This window comes from Selaginella moellendorffii, unplaced genomic scaffold (assembly GCF_000143415.4).
Source record: "Selaginella moellendorffii unplaced genomic scaffold, v1.0 SELMOscaffold_7, whole genome shotgun sequence".
Taxonomy (NCBI): domain Eukaryota; kingdom Viridiplantae; phylum Streptophyta; class Lycopodiopsida; order Selaginellales; family Selaginellaceae; genus Selaginella; species Selaginella moellendorffii.
Window position 1 is genome coordinate 2,682,823 of NW_003314268.1, and position 20,278 is coordinate 2,703,100.

General features: G+C 44.4%; 2 protein-coding genes across 2 annotated transcripts; both read left to right on the forward strand.

Moving 5' to 3' along the window:
- The first annotated feature begins 273 nt into the window (after positions 1-273).
- Positions 274-2,784, forward strand: LOC112345213 (pentatricopeptide repeat-containing protein At2g35030, mitochondrial-like). The gene is made up of 5 exons (XM_024671540.1): positions 274-312; positions 446-574; positions 708-956; positions 2,140-2,383; positions 2,597-2,784. Exons 1-5 carry the CDS (start codon positions 274-276, stop codon positions 2,782-2,784), a joined length of 849 nt encoding a protein of 282 aa, XP_024527308.1.
- Positions 2,681-13,100, forward strand: LOC112345157 (pentatricopeptide repeat-containing protein At2g44880-like). Its single transcript, XM_024671348.1, has 2 exons — positions 2,681-3,273; positions 13,056-13,100. Exons 1-2 carry the CDS (start codon positions 2,881-2,883, stop codon positions 13,086-13,088), a joined length of 426 nt encoding a protein of 141 aa, XP_024527116.1. The 5' UTR covers positions 2,681-2,880; the 3' UTR covers positions 13,089-13,100.
- The last annotated feature ends 7,178 nt before the right edge of the window (positions 13,101-20,278 follow it).

Consider the following 20,278-nt stretch of genomic DNA (forward strand, 5'->3'; position numbering starts at 1 on the left):
TTTTACAAGTTTTGTTAACCAAATACAGGTTATTTGCTGCATTGTATGGATGCTGGTTCCAGTCGCATTGTCTCCGAGTCTTGGCGATTTTGTGGAACTTAATGATCCTCATTTGAAGGGCTGGAGAGATTTTATGAGCATTATAGAAAAAGAAGAAAATTTCAAACGCGGAACCAAAATATCATATTGGCCAACTCCAACCACGGCCACCTCGAAGAAGCCATGAAGATGTTTGCATGGATGCCACAGAGCGATCTCGTCGCTTAGACGGCAATGGTGGCGGCAATTGCTTTGCACGGGATCTTGAGTCTTGTTGGACCAAATGCCACAGCACGATAGCGTCGCGTGAAACACGCTTAGATCCAGAGCAATTGCCCTCGTCCAAGCGCGGGAGCTGAGAGACACAGCGAGCTGGATTGCCGCTCAAAGGGGGAATCTCTTGCAGGCCGGGAAGATCTTATCCACGTTGCCTGATCAGAGCATTGTGTCGTGGAACGCGATGATCCCTGGTTGCGCACAGAATGGCCATGAGCGAAAAGCCGCTGAGTTTTTTGGCAGCATGGAGCTTCCCACCGTGATTACAAGTCAGGAGAATCGCCTGGAAACTTATCTCGTTTCTCGCCTCGCCCTCCATCGCCGTGTGGCACTCGACTACTTTCGATATGGTGGCCTAGTACAGCATTTCTCCAAAAGTGAGTCACTTCCAGGCGATGGCAGATGTGCTGGGACGAGCCGGGCTGGTTGCCGAGGCCGAAGGTCTGCTGCTGGTGATGCCCTTCCAGCCGCATTTCCTCGCGTGGAAGAGCTTGATCAGCGCTTGCAAAGTTCATGGTAGCGGCAAGAACATCGATGCGGCAGCTCGTGCCGCAGAGAAACTCTTGGAGATGGAATTGGCGCTCTACGTGCTCATGTCGAATCCGCAAAAGCAGGATTCAAGGTTGCCTTCCAACGTTCAAGTGCGGCCTTCTAGGTTTTTCAAGATTTGCACGCTGCACCCTAGGAAGAAAAAAACATAAACACAAAATTTGAAATTCGTTCATTAGCTTGTGGGAAGAATTGCGATTACTGCAATTTCGGTTAACTTTCTAGCATCTAAAAATGTAACATAATACAAACAGAAAAATAATTATTAATTAATTAATTTTAAATGGATAAATGAAGCATAAACCATTTTCTGATCCCATTGCTGATCACTACTGATGCATGAATCTATTTGGGCATGTTAGATTACTCAATAGATTGTCAAAAGCCTACCAATGTAGCATTTATTTATATGCTTTAGAGTTCTTATCTTCCATAAATCAAACTTTCAAATAGTTTAATTATGTGCAGATTATTTACCACAGAAAGTATTGTGATAATAATAAGATTCCCTATTATGGTCAACTTGATCTGACTAAAGAAAAATCACTATTTAATTAAAAAAATTTGGTAGATATTCAAAATTAGGTGATTCATATGATTTAATGGGATTTTATATCAAAATAAAGTTATAATAAATATATACAAATTGTGGAAAAAAACAAATCAATTGATAAACTTCTTTATTAAAATAGTTTTTTGGCTATGCAGAATATCAACAATTTGCATAAAAAGTATTTTTTGTCAACTTATTGACTATACAAGAATGATGCATAAAGTGTATGTATATAGAAAAACACAAATCACATGAAAGTATTTTTTGGTGAACAAAATAAAGATTATTTTACTATTAGGATTTAGACAATTTAGTAACTATAATATATGGTGAAATTTACAAATAATAATTTGTTGACTCTTGATGTAATTTTTGGAACTAAAAACTATAGAGTAAAGTTTTCATTTATTTTAAAGTGAATAATTTTTGATAATTTATAGTTCCTATTGTACACCATGTTTATTTCTTATTATCATAAAAAAATGGTATTTTAGTTATATGGGATAATGAGAGATGAGAGAATATATGAAAAATTAAATAATAACTTTTAATAATTAAGTTTTAAAACATATACCAGATTGGAATGAATGATAATTTAACATTGTGAGTGCTTGGAATATGAAAAGGAAATACAGTGAATGTGTATATCAATTACCTCACAAATCTTCTCATCCAACTCTATGGAAGGTGCAAGAGCACAGATTGAGCATCTGTTTGATCAGATGCCACAAAGGGATATTTCTGCATGGATGATTTTTATAACAGCTTGTGAAAACCGTGGAAACTTGGAGGAATGCCGATCATTGTTTGATCAGGTTCCAGAATGGGATGTAAATTTCTGGAACTCTCTACTTACAGTATATACCCACAACGGGCATATGGATCAAGCAAGGCAGATCTTTGATGGAATGGTAGAACACAACATAGTTTCTTGGGCTGTTATGGTTACTGCGTATGCAAGAAAAGGTGTTGTTAACGAAATTTGTTTATGAGAATCCCCGAAACCAACAAGCTGGGATGAACTGTTCTTGTCACTGCATATGCCCAGCTTGAGCATAATAAAAAAGCCAAGGAGCTTTTCAGTAAAATGCCACACCACGACTTAAATCTCGTGGAACGCAATGCTAGCGGTAACGTCCAGCCTAAGAAGCAAGGTCTCTGTTTGATGCCATGCCACAGAAGAACGTTGCATCGCGGTCGACAATATAACAGCACTGGCCGAGAGATACCAGCTCGAAGAAGCTCGCATTCACCTCCCCGACGACGTGGTGTGGACTGACATGATCTTGGCCTACTCCAACCACGGCCACCTCGAAGAAGCCATGAAGATGTTTGCACGGATGCCACAGCGCGATCTCGTCGCTTAGACGGCAATGGTGGCGGCAATTGCTTTGCACGGGAGGTTGATGGATGGCATCTTGTTCGACCAAATGTCCCAGCATGATATCGTCGCGTGAAACACGATGCTGGGAGCTTACATCCAGAGCAATTGCCCTCGTCCAGCGCGGGAGCTCTTCGCGACCATGATGGTGAGAGACACAGCGAGCTGGATTGCCGCGAGCACTCAAAGGGGGAATCTCTTGCAGGCCGGGAAGATCTTCTCCACGTTGCCTGATCGGAGCATTGTGCCGTGGAACGCGATGATCCATGGCTGCGCACAGAATGGCCACGCTGAGTTTTTGACAGCATGGCGATGGAGAAACGAGATAAGTTTCCAGGCGATTCTCCTGACTTGCGGAAGCTCCGAGTGGCACTCAACTACTTTCGATCTATGGTGGCCGAGTACAGCATTTCTCCATGTGATTCACTTCCAGGCGATGGCAGATGTGCTGGGACGAGCCGGGCTGGTTGCCGAGGCCGAAGTGTTGGAGCAGGAATCAAGGCGTCAAGGACACAGGAATCTGCAGCAGGAATCTAGGAAAGATTAAAGAAGATGAACGAGTATATAAGACTGTATACAACAAGCATTCAACAGCAGCTTTTCCCGTTCCATCATGGTATCAGAGAATTTTCTGTTCAGCAGGGCAGTGGGCTTGATGCAACGTAATGCAGATCATGAGAGCCATCACAGGCAAAGCTCTGCCTCAGTAGGGCTTCTTCCTATTCTTCCCCTGCACTCTGTCTCTGTAGAGATTTTTTGATAGGCGGCAGCAAGCTGCATGGAACAGTGATAGGGTCAGGCAAGCAGTGTTCCAGTCTTGTGTGGATTTGCATGCAAGTCGTGCACAGCAGTCAAGATCTTGAGCAATGTTCAGGATAAGGCCGAACAGAATTTGGTGGAGCAAGAGGGTCCGATCAAGTTGATCTTGTTCTGCAGGCACTGTCAAGATTGACACCTGTCGATTGAGATGTCGACAGGTGATGGGCGCATCCTGACTATCGCGAGCAAAAGCGGACATACCCCGAGTCCAGGTGATGGTGTCCCTCGTGAAGGAGTCCACTTAGCAACCAGCAGGGATTTGGAAGGATTTCCCGTGGAAATTAGTGCTGCTCTGTGCGAGGCCTACCGTCGCTGGCAGGGAAATTGCGGAGACTTTCTTTGCGAGCTGTCATCTGGCGGTGTTCTTCGCGCATATGATCCAGCTAAATACCGGGACTGGATACAGGAACTCGATTGGTTGGTTTGACAGCGCTGGTTTTTTCAGCCCGATCCAGCCATTCGATGGCCCTGGATCGCTCGACGATGTGGAGACGCTCCTTGGCAGTGGAAAAAGGAAGCTCGAGCTCTTCCACCGACACGGCCGGGGCTTGTTCCACCGTGGAAGACGAGGGTGGCGAAGTGGAAGACGTGACTTCTAGCCGCAACAAGCTCTCCAATCTTGTCGTTTCCAGCGGCGGCAGGCTCGCGAAGCTCGAGGTTGGCGATCCAAAACTTGTCGACGTCAAAGCAGCGTTTCTAGCGGGGCTCGGGCGACTCTCGGCAGTGGCGACTCTCGGCAGTGGCCGATGTTACTTCGGTGTACAAAGTTCTTTACGACTGTCCTGGCAGTCAGGCTCGCCGAGAAGCGTTTGAGACGCTCAGTGCGAGGTGGGGATGTGAATTTGCATCAGGGTTGGTAGGGGTGTTCTCGAAACGAGCTTCTCAGTGTCATATGGTTTTGGACTCCACCTAGGGTGTGGGGATATATCTTAGTCCGGAGAGTCTGTCTCGTCTGAGTTGCAGAGGCACGGATATTGACGTCTTGCTGTGCCGTGCGATTCTTGGCAAAGCTGAGCTTGTGCGAGATACACCACCAGTGGATGCTACTGAGGTCTTGCTGCAGCACAACAAACCGGAGACCTTCACCACAGATTGTCACAGAGATTGTCTTGATGATGGCTGGTCACACCCAAGCAGGGCATGGATTCCTTTTCCTATCTTTTTATTCTCATAGTTTGACCTTACAGCTTGGCATCGTCAACTACTTGTGGAAGGCCAAAGGATCTGATACACATGCAAGGACTGTTGAACGAAGCTACAATGAAGGCTCTTTGGGAAACTAAGGTACCTCAATATTATTCAAGTTTGGTTTCAATGTTTGGAGATGATTTGTGGTGCAATAGTAGACGACTTCAACCGTCACTCCATTGTCTGTTGTGACTCGATCCATTGTGATCAGATCCACTCTTTCATTTCTTTCTCGAAGAATTTCGAAGAGCTCTAGCCATGTGAGCATAAGTCTTGGAGATGAAGATGCTGTCTCGGCAGAATTTCATACAATTCTGGCCACACATTGGACCCTCCATGGTCAAGACGAAATTGGGGAGAGCAAAGATGGCAGCATTTCATACAATTCTGGCCCCACATTGGAATCTCCTTCCAGATTTCTGCACCATACAAGCATGGTGGGAAGGAGAAGAAGATGATGAGATGCATCTTATGCAACGCTGAAATCTATGATGTACCAGTCTTCAGACAGGTACAGCACTTACTCTTTTGTACTTACATGTGTTTTGAATGTATAGGATATCTGTAAGATGGATTGCTATGGAGGGACAATGTTCTCTTACGCAACCAAGACGAAGGTATTTCTTATTTCTGGCATTAAACCAAAGGTGGCAGGTTACAGTGCTATCAGGATACTGCTGTATTAGTACTAAGCAGATTTGCCACTCTTGGAGGAAAATACAATGCCATAGTGCTCCTAGAGCCTCCAACTCAGAGAAAGGTACAATTCTACATGGCACTGACCCTAGAAAGTGTAGGTCCAGATACTTTACAGGTCTAGCCAGAAAATGATAGGTCTTGGTCAGTAATTTTGAAGTTTGTAGTATCTTCTAATACATGGGTTCTACGTGTTCACAACATAAGTATATTGCAAACTTCTTAAGGTGTTTCTAAACCACGTTCTGAGGGGGAGAAAAAGGAGATGCTTTACCAGAACGTGTTTCTCAAGTCATATATTTTGATGAGTGCTCCTTCTGGCTCTCGTACATGGACACTGCTAGGTTCTTCTTGGAGAGCAACTCAATCCAGGACAGCAGCGGCAGATGCAAGAGCTGTGTGCTGAGGATTGTGGAGCTTGTTACCCAGATGGAATGCCAGGGATCAGCATGTTCGTCGACACTTTCATGGAGGACATGGAGATGAGGGAGACGATCCGGGCCGACATAGCTGCCATCCCCGAGCGGCGAGTTTGAACGTTGACAATAAACGATACAACCAGGTACATTATTTTAATTTACTAATACAGTGAGTTTTTGGTGTAGCATGCAATGTTGCTATGGAAGGCAGCTAAAGAAACACTCTACGTTTTGAATTGCAAACAACCCTGAATGACAACACAGGTGATTGCCTGGAAAGAATGAATACTTTCTCATGAAGATCTCAACACTTGCTACTGATAGGCATTGTGATCATGGGGGCGAACTTGGCAGAGCTGAGGAGTCCACTGACAACATGATCACATACTAGTACGTGCTGTGCAATCATGAGCGTGAATGTGGAGCTCAGAATCGATGAAAAGGAGCAGCTGGAACTCCAAGACGAGCCAATACTGGTTCCAATGCTCCATGCTTACGAGTGCAAGCTGCTTGCGAAGGCAACTCTGGACACAACAGTTCACCACAAGCTAGGACCGTACCAACGCAGGGGGAGTAGGCGATATGGTCTGATCTCTAGGATGGATCAGATCAAGGGGGAGTGTTGGAGCACGAATCAAGGCATCAAGGACACAGGAATCTACGGCAGGAATCTAGGAAAGATTAAAGGAGATGAACAAGTATATAAGATTGTATACAACAAGCATTCAATAGTAGCTTTTCCCATTCCATCACGAAGGTCTGCTGCTAGTGATGCCCTTTCCTCACGTGCTTGATCAGCAGTTGCAAAGTTCATGGCAGCGGCAAGAACATCGATGCTGCAGCTCGAGCCGCAGAGAATATCTTCATGATGGAACCAGGGGACTCGGCGCTCTACGTGCTCATGTCGAATCTGCAAAGGCAGGATTCCAGAGAAAGCTTGCCTTTCATGCATGACCTTCGAACAGCTCGAACTGGGACAGCAGGAAGAAGAGAGAAAAGTAAGAAACATAAACACAAATTTTGACCAACCTGATGTGATCTAACCAAATTCATTCAAATGAATTTGCTTGTGACCAGCGAAGAGAATTGTGAGCAATTTTCGGTTGCATCTATAAATGTAACATAGTCTGCAAATATTTATAACTTTAACAAGACTTAATATCAGAAAATAATTATTAATTGATTAATTTTAAACGCATAATACCATGCTGGATGGCTGAAGCATAGACCACTTTCTGGTCCCGTCACTGATCACTCTGCGTGATTAATCTGTTTGGGTGCTGGATTGCCCAAGAGATTGTCAACAGCCTCCTAGTGAGAAGAGACGATGTAGCATTTACCACTTTTCTTGCAGCGTATACACTCCTAATATATATGCTCCAGAGTTCTTATCTTCTATTTCGACCACTGACTTGGTTCTATCGAGCTTTGAGTTTGAGCTAAAAGAGGGACTTCATAGATATAGATACATTTTCGGCTTGTTCAATTTTGACATGATCATTAACACTAAATAGTGCAGCATCGATAGTTTAGATTTCATAAAAACAGAATAAAAAATTAACAAAATAAATTTGTGATCATCCTGGCTATTGATTGATGGTTCCTCCTAAACTTTTGTACCCCGATGAAAAGCGAGGAAGGCAACAGGACCTTCCTGTGACTTACTCAAGCCCATAGAAGGGACTGACAGATAAATGACGAGCTTTCGCTCTTCCTGCTATTTGTTTTTCTCTTGCAGTGCCTGCAATCAAAGAGTAGCATCTAGACAAATTGGTTTCCAAGAAACGTACCTCGTCAAGTTCCCTGTCTCTCTCAGAGGTGGAAGAATTCACCAGGATACAGAAAGGCTCGTACCTGGTCGGCGTTTTCACCTGTCAGAGGAGGGTGCCCCGGAGCAGATGGCTCCACCTCCAAATCACTCTTGACCCGCTTGGGATCATTGGCTGTCAACTTCCAGACGAGGTTCTCGTCGCTCATGATCTGGGGGCTGTTCTCCACATCGCGCTTCCTGATCGATTCAGCTTCGTCAGTCCATATTGTCAGCTCAAGTGCAGAGACTACTAACCTGTGGGAAAAAGGCCGGATGCGGGGCTCCATCATGATGAACTTCTGCATTTGTTTCTCCATCTCAGCCCGCTTCTTTGCCAGTGCTGCGACATCTCCAGGATCGAACACGGTGCCAGAACGATCCGCCACCTTTCGTCCTTGTTCCCGTCCATGAAACTGCTCTGGAACCCCGTCGCGTCGAGATGATAGGCGCACTGGGAGCTCGTTTGCAGCCATTTTCTCGCCTGCTGGATGATGAGAGTAGCCACCAGTCGAGAAGAGTGGATCATCCTCCGGAGTGGCTGAGAACAGCCTTGGCTTGTCGTCAACTTCATGCGCAGGAAAGACGACGAGAGGATCCTCCATCGTGACGTTTTCCCGGCTTCCCTGCTGGCCATGCACTGGATCAGCAGCACGAAAGAGTGGATCGTTCCCGGACGCAGACTTGTGGCGAGCACCAGCGGGAAGAGCAGACGGTGGCAGCCGCCTTGGTGGCCTCAGGAGCTCGCGAATTCTGTGGTCAGCAGCCGGCTTCTTCCTGCCAGCTTTCAACTGCGATGATGGTCGAGGCTCCACTTTGGTAATGAGGTGCTCCCGCTGGTTGCTGCTGCTGCCGCTGTTGCCACCGCTAGGTTGATGGCCATACTCCACCAGGATGTCGTCGTGGTGGATGTCACCGTGCACCTTGTTCCTTCTCCTCTTCAAGAGTATCCAGACTCCAGTGCCGATGGCTACCAGTGCGAGCAGGAGCAGAACGATGCCTGCCGCGAGGACACCAGGTGATGCCACGAATGCTGCTGCTGAAGATGGTGCTGACGACGCCGTAGGTGGAGAGGTGCCCAAGCCAAGGGGCCTTGGTTGCCACGTTATGGTCGAAGGTGGTGGCGATGGCGGCCTTGGGTTCCACGTTATGGTCGAAGGTGGTGGCGATGGCCTTGGGTTCCACGTTATGCTCGAAGGTGGTGGCGATGACGGCCCGGCCCTCCTTGGTCGCCAGGTTACAGTGTCGGCCTTGTTGGGCGGCGAAGAAGAAGGTGGCGGCCCTGTAGCAGCTCCATCACCAGCTCGTCGATGTCCAGGGTGCCTCTTTGGCTCCGCTGCTGGATGTTCCTTTGTGGGCGGAGAGCTCGGTGGTGGATGTCCAGCTCCATGATGCTCAGGAGAACTCGGTGGTGGCTTTGCTGGTGAGTGATGTCCCTCTGTGGGATTTGCTGGTGAGTGACTGTGCCTCTTGGCTGGCGCCGGTGGAGACCTCTTTGGTGGCGGAGATGAAGTTGTCGGCGCCCTCTTTGGCGATGGTTTGGGCGGCGGCGTCCTCCTCGTGTGCTCCCGGTGAGGCGGCGGGGGCGGTGGCGTGGAGATTTTGCGAGCCATAGTTAGAGATGAAGCTTACCAGAGAGAGTCGCAGTATTTCAGCTCAAGCTCGCTTGCTTACCAGAGAAAACTCGCGCTTGCTTACTTCCCCTTTCTTAGGGCATTAAAGTGTCTGAAAGCTAAGTACGTTGTAGCGGCCAATAACGAGCCCGTAGAACAAAGTGAGGCGGGACACGTGGATGATGACATGGAGAGAGATGACTTGGCATGGGGTCCGACGTGGCGGGGAGGAGACCGGTTTGTTACAGAGGATCGGGCGGCGCATCAGGGGGGACTTCTTGGGATGCAGCGGGGCGGCGATAAGAAGGCGTGGCGGGAGCCAGGGCAGGGGGGAGATCATCTCAGGAGCAAACCCAAGGCGCTGGCAAGCAGGGGCTATCAAGATCCGACCAAGGTGAGGGCTTTGACCGGGTGTGGACTCCAGTAAGCCTCGCCCGGGCTTACGCCCATTTTAAGAAATGATGTGTGAATGGTATTTTTCGTACAAATAGAAGAATAGTATATTCTTGAAAGATATAAGAATTTGAAATCTGGGCCGTCTAATTGACAGTCATTGTTGTACAATCTAGACCGTGCATTTAAAACTTTCTGGACCGTTCCTTTATATACAATCTGAGCCGTACACTGCATAAAATCTTGGCTGTCGTGTTAATTAAATCAAAGCCGTCGATCTGACATGATCTCAACCGTCCCATATTTAACTGACACACACACACTTGGCTAATGCGATTCTTTTAACATATCTATCTGTAAGCTTGTAATACGAACTTGTAATGGAATGGCGATTTTCGGGAACTTAGTGATCCTCATTTGAAGGGTTGGAGAGATATTATAGAAACGAGAAGAAAGTCTCAAACATGGATAGATAAGGACTCCCACGACAACTCTCTAGCATTGTGTGCTGGCTCGAGCTATAAATATGAGCCCAAATCAAACCACTTCTAACAAGCTTACTCTAGCAGATCATGAAGAACAAGGCTTTCTTCATGTTGTTTTTGGCACTCGCCATATTTGTGATGATGCTGGCCATGGGCGTGGACGTGGGAGGAATCGCAAAGGCTGCTGCCCAGCGCTGCCAGTCGGGGCGGTATTGGTATGAAAACAGTTGCCACCGTTGCCAGAGGGGTTGGAGCTGGCGCAACCGAAACCTCCAGTTTCACGGGGTAAGCCCAAGCTAAAAATCAGCATCATAATTGCCTTTGATGTCATCATTCTGCAGTGCCAAGCTCAATCAAGACACTGATGACGTGTTTTTTGTATCGTGGGATGCTGCATGGCATTGCATGAGTTCCAGCAATAAAATATACATTGTTCAAGCCTTGATATAAAATGTCTGAATCTTCTCGTCTCTTCTCCAAATCTCGGACTTCCAATCGATTGCTCCAATGATCGGCAAGCAATAAGACTCGATTGGAGCATCAAAACCAGGCCCAGGCACACCTAGCGGTGGGAGTGAAGGTCGGGGGGATCACCAAGGCGATGGCGCATCGCTGCTGCGGAGGATGGTAGTGGGATGGATTTCGCTGCGTGCAATGCAATTAGTACGGGTGTGACAACAGCTGCCATCGAGGGTGGCGCTGGAATGGCAGCCGCTGCTTCCGCTGAAGAATTGCCAAAGCTCGGGCCTCGAAGAACCACGGGAACGAATCTCGAATCATGAAAAGTGATATATATATATAAAATAAGAGTATGTTTTAGAGTCTATTCACGTGAGACTGTCAATGATAAAATGGTGCGTTTCCTGCAAAGTTGTTGCTGCAGTGTAACGTTAGGAACTTTTTCATATAATCTGGACTCAAATTTATATAAACTGTGAAAAAACTAAAAATGTTGTCTTTACTCATCTGGATTCACAGTTTCACTTCGTGTGTTGTTCTATGTCCCAGCATTACAGAAAAGAAAAGGAATTGACAAACACGGAACGACTTCCTCAACTAACTTTTAAAGGACAAAAAGATGCCGTCCCAAGAGGCGCCACTCAAGCATTGTATGCTGCCTCGAGCTATAAATACGAGCGGCCTTACAGATCAAATCACTTCTCTCGAATATACTATAGTTTCATAGGCTTGCTTGGTGTTGTTTCGGTTCTCACCATGTTGCAAAGGCGCTCCCTGCCACCGATGGCGCTGGTATGGCGGCTCTGTGATCGTAAGTTTCCTCTCAGGGATTGTTTTGCAAAGTTTGGCTTGTTCTTTGAAAGCGCATTTAAATAGGAGCGATATGAAGAAAAAGTGGCATTGAAAAATCGAAGCTCTATCCAGGAAAACACCGGTACTACCACGCAGACGTACTTCAAGCCTCTAGAACACAGCAGTCAGTGCTGCCCGGTCCTGCTGGTCGGGCAGTAGTCCCCCCGGCTCACCACGAGTGGACGATCTAGAGCAGCGTGCATTGTCGCTCGACGACTACGCGCAACTTCTCACAGCTTGCATCGAATTGCGTCAAGGCGCCACGCGCAGCCACCACCAATCCAGCAGGTACCTCGCAAATCTTCTCATCCAACTCTATGGAAGGTGCGAGCGCGCGGATTGACATGGCAGGTGTTTATCAGCATCCACGAGCCCAACAGATTCTCCTGGAACTTGCTGTTTGGCGCTTATGCCCAAAGTGGGTATCTTGAGAAAGAAAAAGAGCTGTTTGATCAGATGCCACAAAGGGATATTGTTGCTTGGCTGAATTTTATGACGGCTCGTGCAAACCGTGGAAACTTTGAGGAATGCCAAGAATTGTTTGAGGTTCCAGAATGGGACGTAGTTTTCTGGAACTCTCTACTTAAAGCATATGCCCATAACGGGCATATGGATCAAGAAAGCCAGATCTTTGATGGAATGCTAGAACACAACAGAGTTTCTTATGGTTCCTGGGTATGCAAGAAAGGTCTTGTTAACGACGCGCTAAGTTTGTTTATGAGAATCCCCGAAACCAACGAGCTGGGATGAACTGTTCTTGTCAGTAAAATGCCACACCGCGACTTAATCTCGTGGAACGCAATGCTAGCGGCAACGTCCAACCTGGAAGAAGCAAGGTCTCTGTTTGAAGCCATGGCACAGAAGAACGTTGCATCGTGGTCGACAATATCACAGCACTGGCCGAGAGAAACCAGCTCGAAGAAGCTCGCATTCTCTTGGATCGACCTGAGGACTTACATGATCTTGGCCTCGGCCACCTCGAAGAAGCCATGAAGATGTTTGCACGGATGCCACAGCGCGATCTCGTTGCTTAGTCGGCAATGGTGGCGGCACTTGCTTTGCACAGGAGCTTGATCGATGCCAGAGTCTTGTTCGACCAAATGCCACAGCACGATAGCGTCGTACATCCAGAGCAATTGCCCTCGTCCAAGCGCGGGAGCCCATGCTGGTGAGGTCACAGCGATCTGGATTGCCGCGAGCACTCAAAGGGGGAATCTCTTGCAGCCCGGGAAGATCTTCTCCACGTTGCCTGATCGGCTCATTGTCCCGTGGAACGCGATGATCCATGGCTGCGCACAGAATGGCCATGAGCGAAAGCCACTGAGTTTTTGGCAGCATGGCGATGGAGGGCGAGGCGAGAAACCAGATAAGTTTCCAGGCGATTCTCCTGGCTTGCAATCACGGTGGGAAGCTCCGTGTGGCACTCGACTACTTTCGATCTATGGTGGCCGAGTACAGCATTTCTCCATGTGATTCACTTCCAGGCGATGGCAGATGTGCTGGGATGAGCCGGGCTGGTTGCCGAGGCCGAAGGTCTGCTGCTGGCAATGCCCTTCTAGCCGCATTTCCTCGCGTGACAATTTGCAAATAATAAGTTGTTGATTCTTGATACAATTTTTGGAACTAATCATTATAAATTAAAGTTTTTATTTATTCTAATCACTATAAGGTAAAGTTTTCATTTATTTTAAAGTGAATAATCTTTGATAATTTACAACTTCCATTATACACCATGCTTGTTTTTTATTATGCTGCTGGATGTTCTTTTTTGGGCAGAGAGCTCGGTGGTGGATGTCCAGCTCCATGATGCTCGGGAGACCTTGGTGGTGCTCCATGATGCTCGAGAGAGCTCGGGCTGACCCCCAAATTCGCGAGCTCCTGAGGCCACCAAGGCGGCCTTCCCACTGGTGCTCGCCACAAGTCTGCATCCAGAAACGATCCACTCTTTCGTGCTGCTGATCCAGTGCATGGCCAGCAGGGAAGCCAGGGAAACGTCATGATGGAGGGATCCTCTTGTCGTCTTTCCTGCAAATGAAGTTGACGAGCAGACAAGGCTGTTTTCAGCCACTCGTCCTGATCCGGAGGATGATCCACTCTTCTCGACTGGTGGCTACTCTCATCATCCAGCAGGCAAGAAAATGGCTGCAAACGAGCTCCCAGTGCGCATATCATCTCGAGGCGACTGGGTTCCAGAGGAGTTTCATGGCCGGGAACAAGGACGAAAAATGACGGATCGTTCTGGCACCGTGTTCTGGATCCTGGAGATGTCGTAGCACTGGCAAAGAAGCGGGCTGAGATGGAGAAACAAATGCAGAAGTTCATCATGATGGAGCCCCGCATCCGGCCTTTTTCCCACATGTTAGTAGTCTCTGCACTTGAGCCAGGAAGCGCGATGTGGAGAACAGCCCCGAGATCACGAGCGACGAGAACCTTCTCTGGAAGTTGACAGCCAATGATCCCAAGCGGGTCAAGAGTAATTTGGAGGTGGAGCCATCTGCTCCGGGGCACGCTTCTCTGACAGGTGAGTTCTTCCACCTTTGAGAGAGACAGGGAACTTGATGAGGTACGTTTCTTCAAAGTCAATTTGTATAGATGCTACTCCTCGATTGCAGGCACTGCGAGAGACAAAACATAAGAACAAGTGAAAAAAAAAAAAAGAATTGAGAGCGAAATCTGGCTTTCTCTTCAGTCCCTTAAGGTCCTCTTACCTTAAATGCTTTTCATAGGTGTACAAATCATCGATATACAATTAGCCAGAATGATCACATATTTATTTTGTTAATTTCTATTCTGTTTTTAAGCTATTTTATGCTGTATTATTGCACTAATAGATATTAGACAACACCAGAAATCCTACTGCCTCTCACTTGGTTTTTCTCATGCAACTCATATCAAATTCCAAAGTGGTTTTGGTCACAGGCCCCAGAATGGCATTTTGGAGTGGTGTTTGTCATCAATGATGTTCTCCCTTGCAAGTCCATTTTCCCCAGAATCCATTTTGCCCAAGTTTTGAGATTGCATATGAGTGTGATGGTTAAGTTTTATAATTAATTTTAATCTACTAAATTTTGCTCTCTTTGCTTCAACATAATAAATTTTACTTAATGTTTGCAAAATTGTCTTTTAGTTGCCCATAAACAATTACACTAAGTTGAAAAAACTTAATTACTGTGTTATTCACCTCTAACGATGAGATACCATATAGATAAATTTGAAAATGATTATACATAAGATTTGTGAATATTGTATTTATCAAATTTTACTTGAGAGTTGTTAATATTTCTTGCTTTAACAATCACACCATTAATTAATTTTTGGTACTTATAATTTCAAATAAAACAATGATCTTTGCAATAAGTAGTAAATCAGTACTTTATTTGAACTTTAATAGTAAATTGACGAATTGCCTAATTTATCCTTAGAGTGTTTTGTTTTTTTGGACAAGAGTTTAAATTTCATATTGGAGTTATGAGTGCTTGGAATATGGAAAGGGAATATAGAAAATGTGCATATCAATTAACCCAAAAACCCTTAGCTTATATACAAGAGTGAGTGATCCAAATTAAACTAATCTGACGGCTACCAAAATTTCACTACATTAAGATTAGTATATGGCATTATAGCCATACACTTGGACCTCACATAATCCCCTCCTCTGAGAATAATGGAAGACCATCAAGGTTCTCTTGTAAATGGGCCGGGATCTAGAGGAACGTCAAGAGGAGGTATCAGCAGATTTGTAGGTGGTCTCAATTGTTCATGATCCCTTTGTATGAAGCATTTCAACTAATGTACATGCACAATTTATGGGGGATTGGCCTGTTAGACATTATACTGAACCTCATAAACTTGCAATCCAACTTGTTGCAACACCTAATATAGTCCTTTCCACTAAGCAAAGAGCTCCTTAGATAAACCACGTACCATAAAGTGGGGAAAACAGACTAACACTAAGTCATCCACTTTGTGGTGGATGATAATAGGAGTTGTAACTTCGTTGTTGTCCCCTAAGTGTTCAGCAAACTTTGCTCGGACAAATGGAAGAATGCTTATCAAATATTGATCTCACCACCTAGCATCGACAGCTCGTGGCAATTGCAAAGGTAAACCCAACTCCATTGGTAATATTGTATCATGACCATATAGAAGTTTATATGGTGAAGCACTAATATAACTCTATATACGCATATGTATACCGAAGAGATGGCAAATAACCATCCCAATTTGAATGCTGAAAGTTCACATATTTCGTGATCATTCCTTTGAATGTCCGAACAAGCCGTTCCACCAAACCATATGACTGTGGATGATAAATACTCGTGAAAGTGTGGCATATCCCCAACCGAGACGTCAAAACATGAAATTCCTTAACTATAAATGCGGGATTATTATCCAAAAGAATCTGCTCCAGACAAGAATGTTAGAACACCACTCGATTGAGGAAGAAGTCTCCAATAGTAGTTGTAAAAGCACTATCAAGAGCACTAATTTCCACCTGATGAGTCAAATAGTTAAAAATAATAATAATATACTCATTGTCAATAGGAAAAGGTCCAATAAGATCAAATGCCACCAACTCAAATGGATGGAAAATTGCAATTGACTTCAACCATCCTTCCGCAGCATGAAGGGGAGTATTATAAACTTGGCACCAAATGCAACTACACACATATCGGATAACATCATGTCGCATCTTCGGCCGATAGAAAGACCTGTGCAGCTTCTTGGTCACACGACGATGTCCCATATGCCCACCTAGAATAAAAGAATCATAGTAGGTATGGAGAAACCGTAGAATAAAGACAGAAGGCACCACCAGCCATAAAGGATCATCAGGATCCAACCCAACAAAATAAAAAGAAGGCCGTCGTCAAGAAGATACTAAGAATGTAAATGCTAGAATGGCAAGTCATCAGTAAGTGATGCAAGACTTTTAAACCCATATCGAAACATTCGAATCCATAGCTTAAGCTTTTGAGCCTTGCGAACCTCATCAAGAGAAGGTAGATCTTGCTCTGCCCCTTATGAACACTGAACATCAAGTATAACAACCGCTGACGGCATAGAATCCTCGTTTAGAAAATCCACAGATGCCGGACAATAGACTCATCGAAAGCATGAAAAAAGTGTGGAAAAGGAAGAGGAGCTTGAGAAAGGGCATCAACATTAGCCATAGAACTCCCTGGGCGATAAACAACATCAAAATCATATATATGAAGTTTCAAAGCCCACCAAGTAGTACAACCAACCAAGTTCTTTTGCTTCAATAATGAAGTAATGGTAGCATGATTGTTGTGAATATAACTTTGGGTATCAAAAATTACCTGTCAGCTAGTCCTTTCGGATACTCTTTCCTTACTGCCACGATGGCAGGAGGTTGTTATTGCTGGATCTATTATCAATCTCCACCTAAGCTAGTTGAGAAATTGGTCATCACATGTGCACTTAGACCAAAAGGGCACTAAGGAAGGAAATCTTACGTTGTCATTTAGTTAAGTATACTTGGCACGGTGACGAGAAACTCATATTGTTGACTTGCACTTGCTAGTGTTGGGAACCTTTGCAATATTGAGATTGGTCCTTCAATATTCGCTAGATGATAGCTTACCGTGTCTACCAAACACCTTTGCTATTATACCTTTTGTGTTAGTCTCATTCCAGTCCCAAATGCTATTTATGGAAAGTGTTCAGATTTGCTCATTTGGCATATCTATGGAATGTAAAGATTGTCCTGAACACAATGGTGTTCATCCCGTGTCTAAATTCGCAATCTAGGAACATTCCATATTTAGTAAGTTTCGAGCTTGTCTTAGAGACTAACTCTTGGTACTAAGGGTGGATTGGGGTGAAAGCCCAAAGCATGTGTTCCTCAAGGGGGGGAGGGTTCCAAATGTATAATAGGGATAGTGGGTAGGTTAGACATGGCTAACCAACCTGAGACATAGTTTAACTCCTACTTGCGTGCTTGTCTTTGTTCTCCGTCCAGCTTGGGTCTAAGCCCAAATTCCATTCCATGCTAGCTGATGGAGTACTTATATCCTTGCATTAGGCCATTAGTATGCTGAAATAGGAGTGAAGGGACAGGAGCACGGAGCGACTTGGAATAGTCCTAGAGCAACTAGCATCCCAATGCTAGGACCAACATGCAAAACAGAGCTAAACGGAGTCTGGCGCTTAGGCTGTATGCTTGGGAGTTACTCTATGGTCCGGTTTCGTCATTCCTTGGCTTTATGCTTGGGAGTTTGGCACTGTTCCTTCGTTCAGTGGCCCAAGGCCCTGAAACTTGGGTTCCACACCAGGACACATGGCATATGATATATGGCATGTAGCATATGTCATGTGGCATAAAGAGGGTTTAGGTTCCACTTTATGGTGTTATCCTATGGTAAATTACCATAGGATAAAGGGTAAAACCACATGTGCTACAATGATCACCTTCAAGGAATGTCTGAGAATGATATATATATGTATGAAGTTTCTCGAAACCCCAGACTGCTGCTAAACACTCTTTCTCCATCATGGAGTAGTTCACCTCTACTAGTTGTAATGTACAGCTTATATACGCAATGGGATGGTGCTGAACAGGCACACTCAGGCTCTTTTGCATTAACACACCTCCAAGACCAATATCAGAAGCATCCATGTGCAAAATAAAAAGTCAAGTGTAATCAGGATATGCCAAAACTAGAGGAATTGTTAAAAGCTCTTTCAAATTCACAAATGCTCGCTCACAATCTGGAGATCAGATGAAAGATGACATTGATGACTTTAACAATGCTTGCAATGGTGCAATGCAATCAAAAAAATGATCCACCAAATAACCAAGATACTACACCTGCCCAGGAAGCATTGCACATCATTCACACACTTCAAAGTAGGGAGTTTTAGAACAACCACAAGTTTGTCAGGATCAACTTACAAACCCTCACGAGAAATACAATACCCAAGATAAATTGTGTCCTTGGACCCAAACATGCACTTCAACTACTTCAGCTTTAAACTAACGTTCCGCCGATCCAACACTTTACAAATATCATGAACATAATCATTCCACGTCCCCTCCAAGTGGATCAAGACATCATCAATGAAGTCAGCAGTCACCTCTGGCATATCGTAAAGAACCTCATTCATCATTCGCTAAAAAGTTGTTAAAGCATTGTTCAAACCAAATGGCATCACCAAGAACTCATACAAATCAAATGGTATACGAAAAGCAGTCTTAAAAATATCTTCTTCGGTTATCAGTATTTGCTAGTACCTAGAAGGAAGATTTAGTTTGGTGAACTAACGACTTCACCCTAGACGATCCAAGAAATTAGTAATGTGAGGAAGAGGGTACACATCTGGGATCATCACTTCGTTTAACGGATGATAGTCAATATAAAAACGAATACTTCCATTAATATGAGGTTCATATGCCCAAGGACTCCACGACTTTTGAATAACACCCTTCTCAAACATTTCTTTGATGTTTGCATGTAGAATCTTAATCTCTTTGGGTGACTGATGACGAACAAGAACTTTGATTAGACAAACATCCCCAGTTAGAATCAGATGACGTGTGGCAATCTTGGCCCTAGATGGTAAGTCAAATTCAAAGAGATCATAATACTCCTTCATGAGCCGATTAACTACTACAGCACAAAAATTGTTAGAGGGATCAAAAAAGGGAAAAGTAGAATAAAATGGAAACATAAGAGGAAATAGTGGGGGGATGAAAGTAATGGAGGTAGAGGTAAAAGTAAAAAGACGAAAGGGTACGAAAATGAAAGGAATGGATGAAATATAAGGAAGTATGAAACAAGGGGGAGAAGCCTTAAAGTCATATTTGGCATAATTGCGCTACAACTATAATACCTTAATTGAACTATTTATTTTTTTATTAGTATAAGGAAAATTTTAAGTAGCAACAACCTACATATCTATCAAATACAAAGAAAATTATAAAAGTCAAAATATTGATTCACTTACCAATTTTATCATTTTATTCATCTTAAAAATACCTAATAAATGCTTCTTCATTTTGAAAATTAATTTCAAAATATTTGATAAGTTCCTTAATCTTAGCTCACTTAATAGTATCATCATAAAAATTGTGTGAATTAAATGATACTGTGAGGACCAAGTGTACAGCTATAATCCCGTATACTAATTTAGCATAGTGGGATTTTAGTAGCCATCAGATTAGTTTTAACCTAGACCACTCACTCTTATATATAAACTAGAATTTTTTGGCGCACATTTTCTGTATTCCCTTTCCATTGTCCGTGCACTCACATTGGTGGAGATGAGGGGCACCTTTGATTGTCCCTGAGAAGTGCTTGGATTTGGGATTTTGGTTTAAATTTAGCTTTTGCATTGTCTAAATCTAGCTTTTTCCATTTCCTTTCTTTTGTTCTTTCCCTTCAAGATTTTGGTTTAAATTTAGCTTTTTGCATTGTCTAAATCTCCATTTCCTTCTAGGTTTTTGTCATTCCTTTTTTTTTGTTCTTTCCTTTTTGTTCATCTTCATGGCAAATTAGCAATCTCCTCTTTTGACTCTAGAGCAGCAATTGGTACAATTACTTGATGCTATGCACTTGCAATTGAACAACAAAACTCAGTTAATGGCAGCGTGGTACAACTCCTCCTGCTTTTGGTGTCAATCCTCGCGTTCGGCTGGAGTTTTTTCATGGGAATCTTGGGGATGATGTATACCATTGGTTTGATCACTTCATGGTGATTGCCACATATCATTCTTGAGATGATG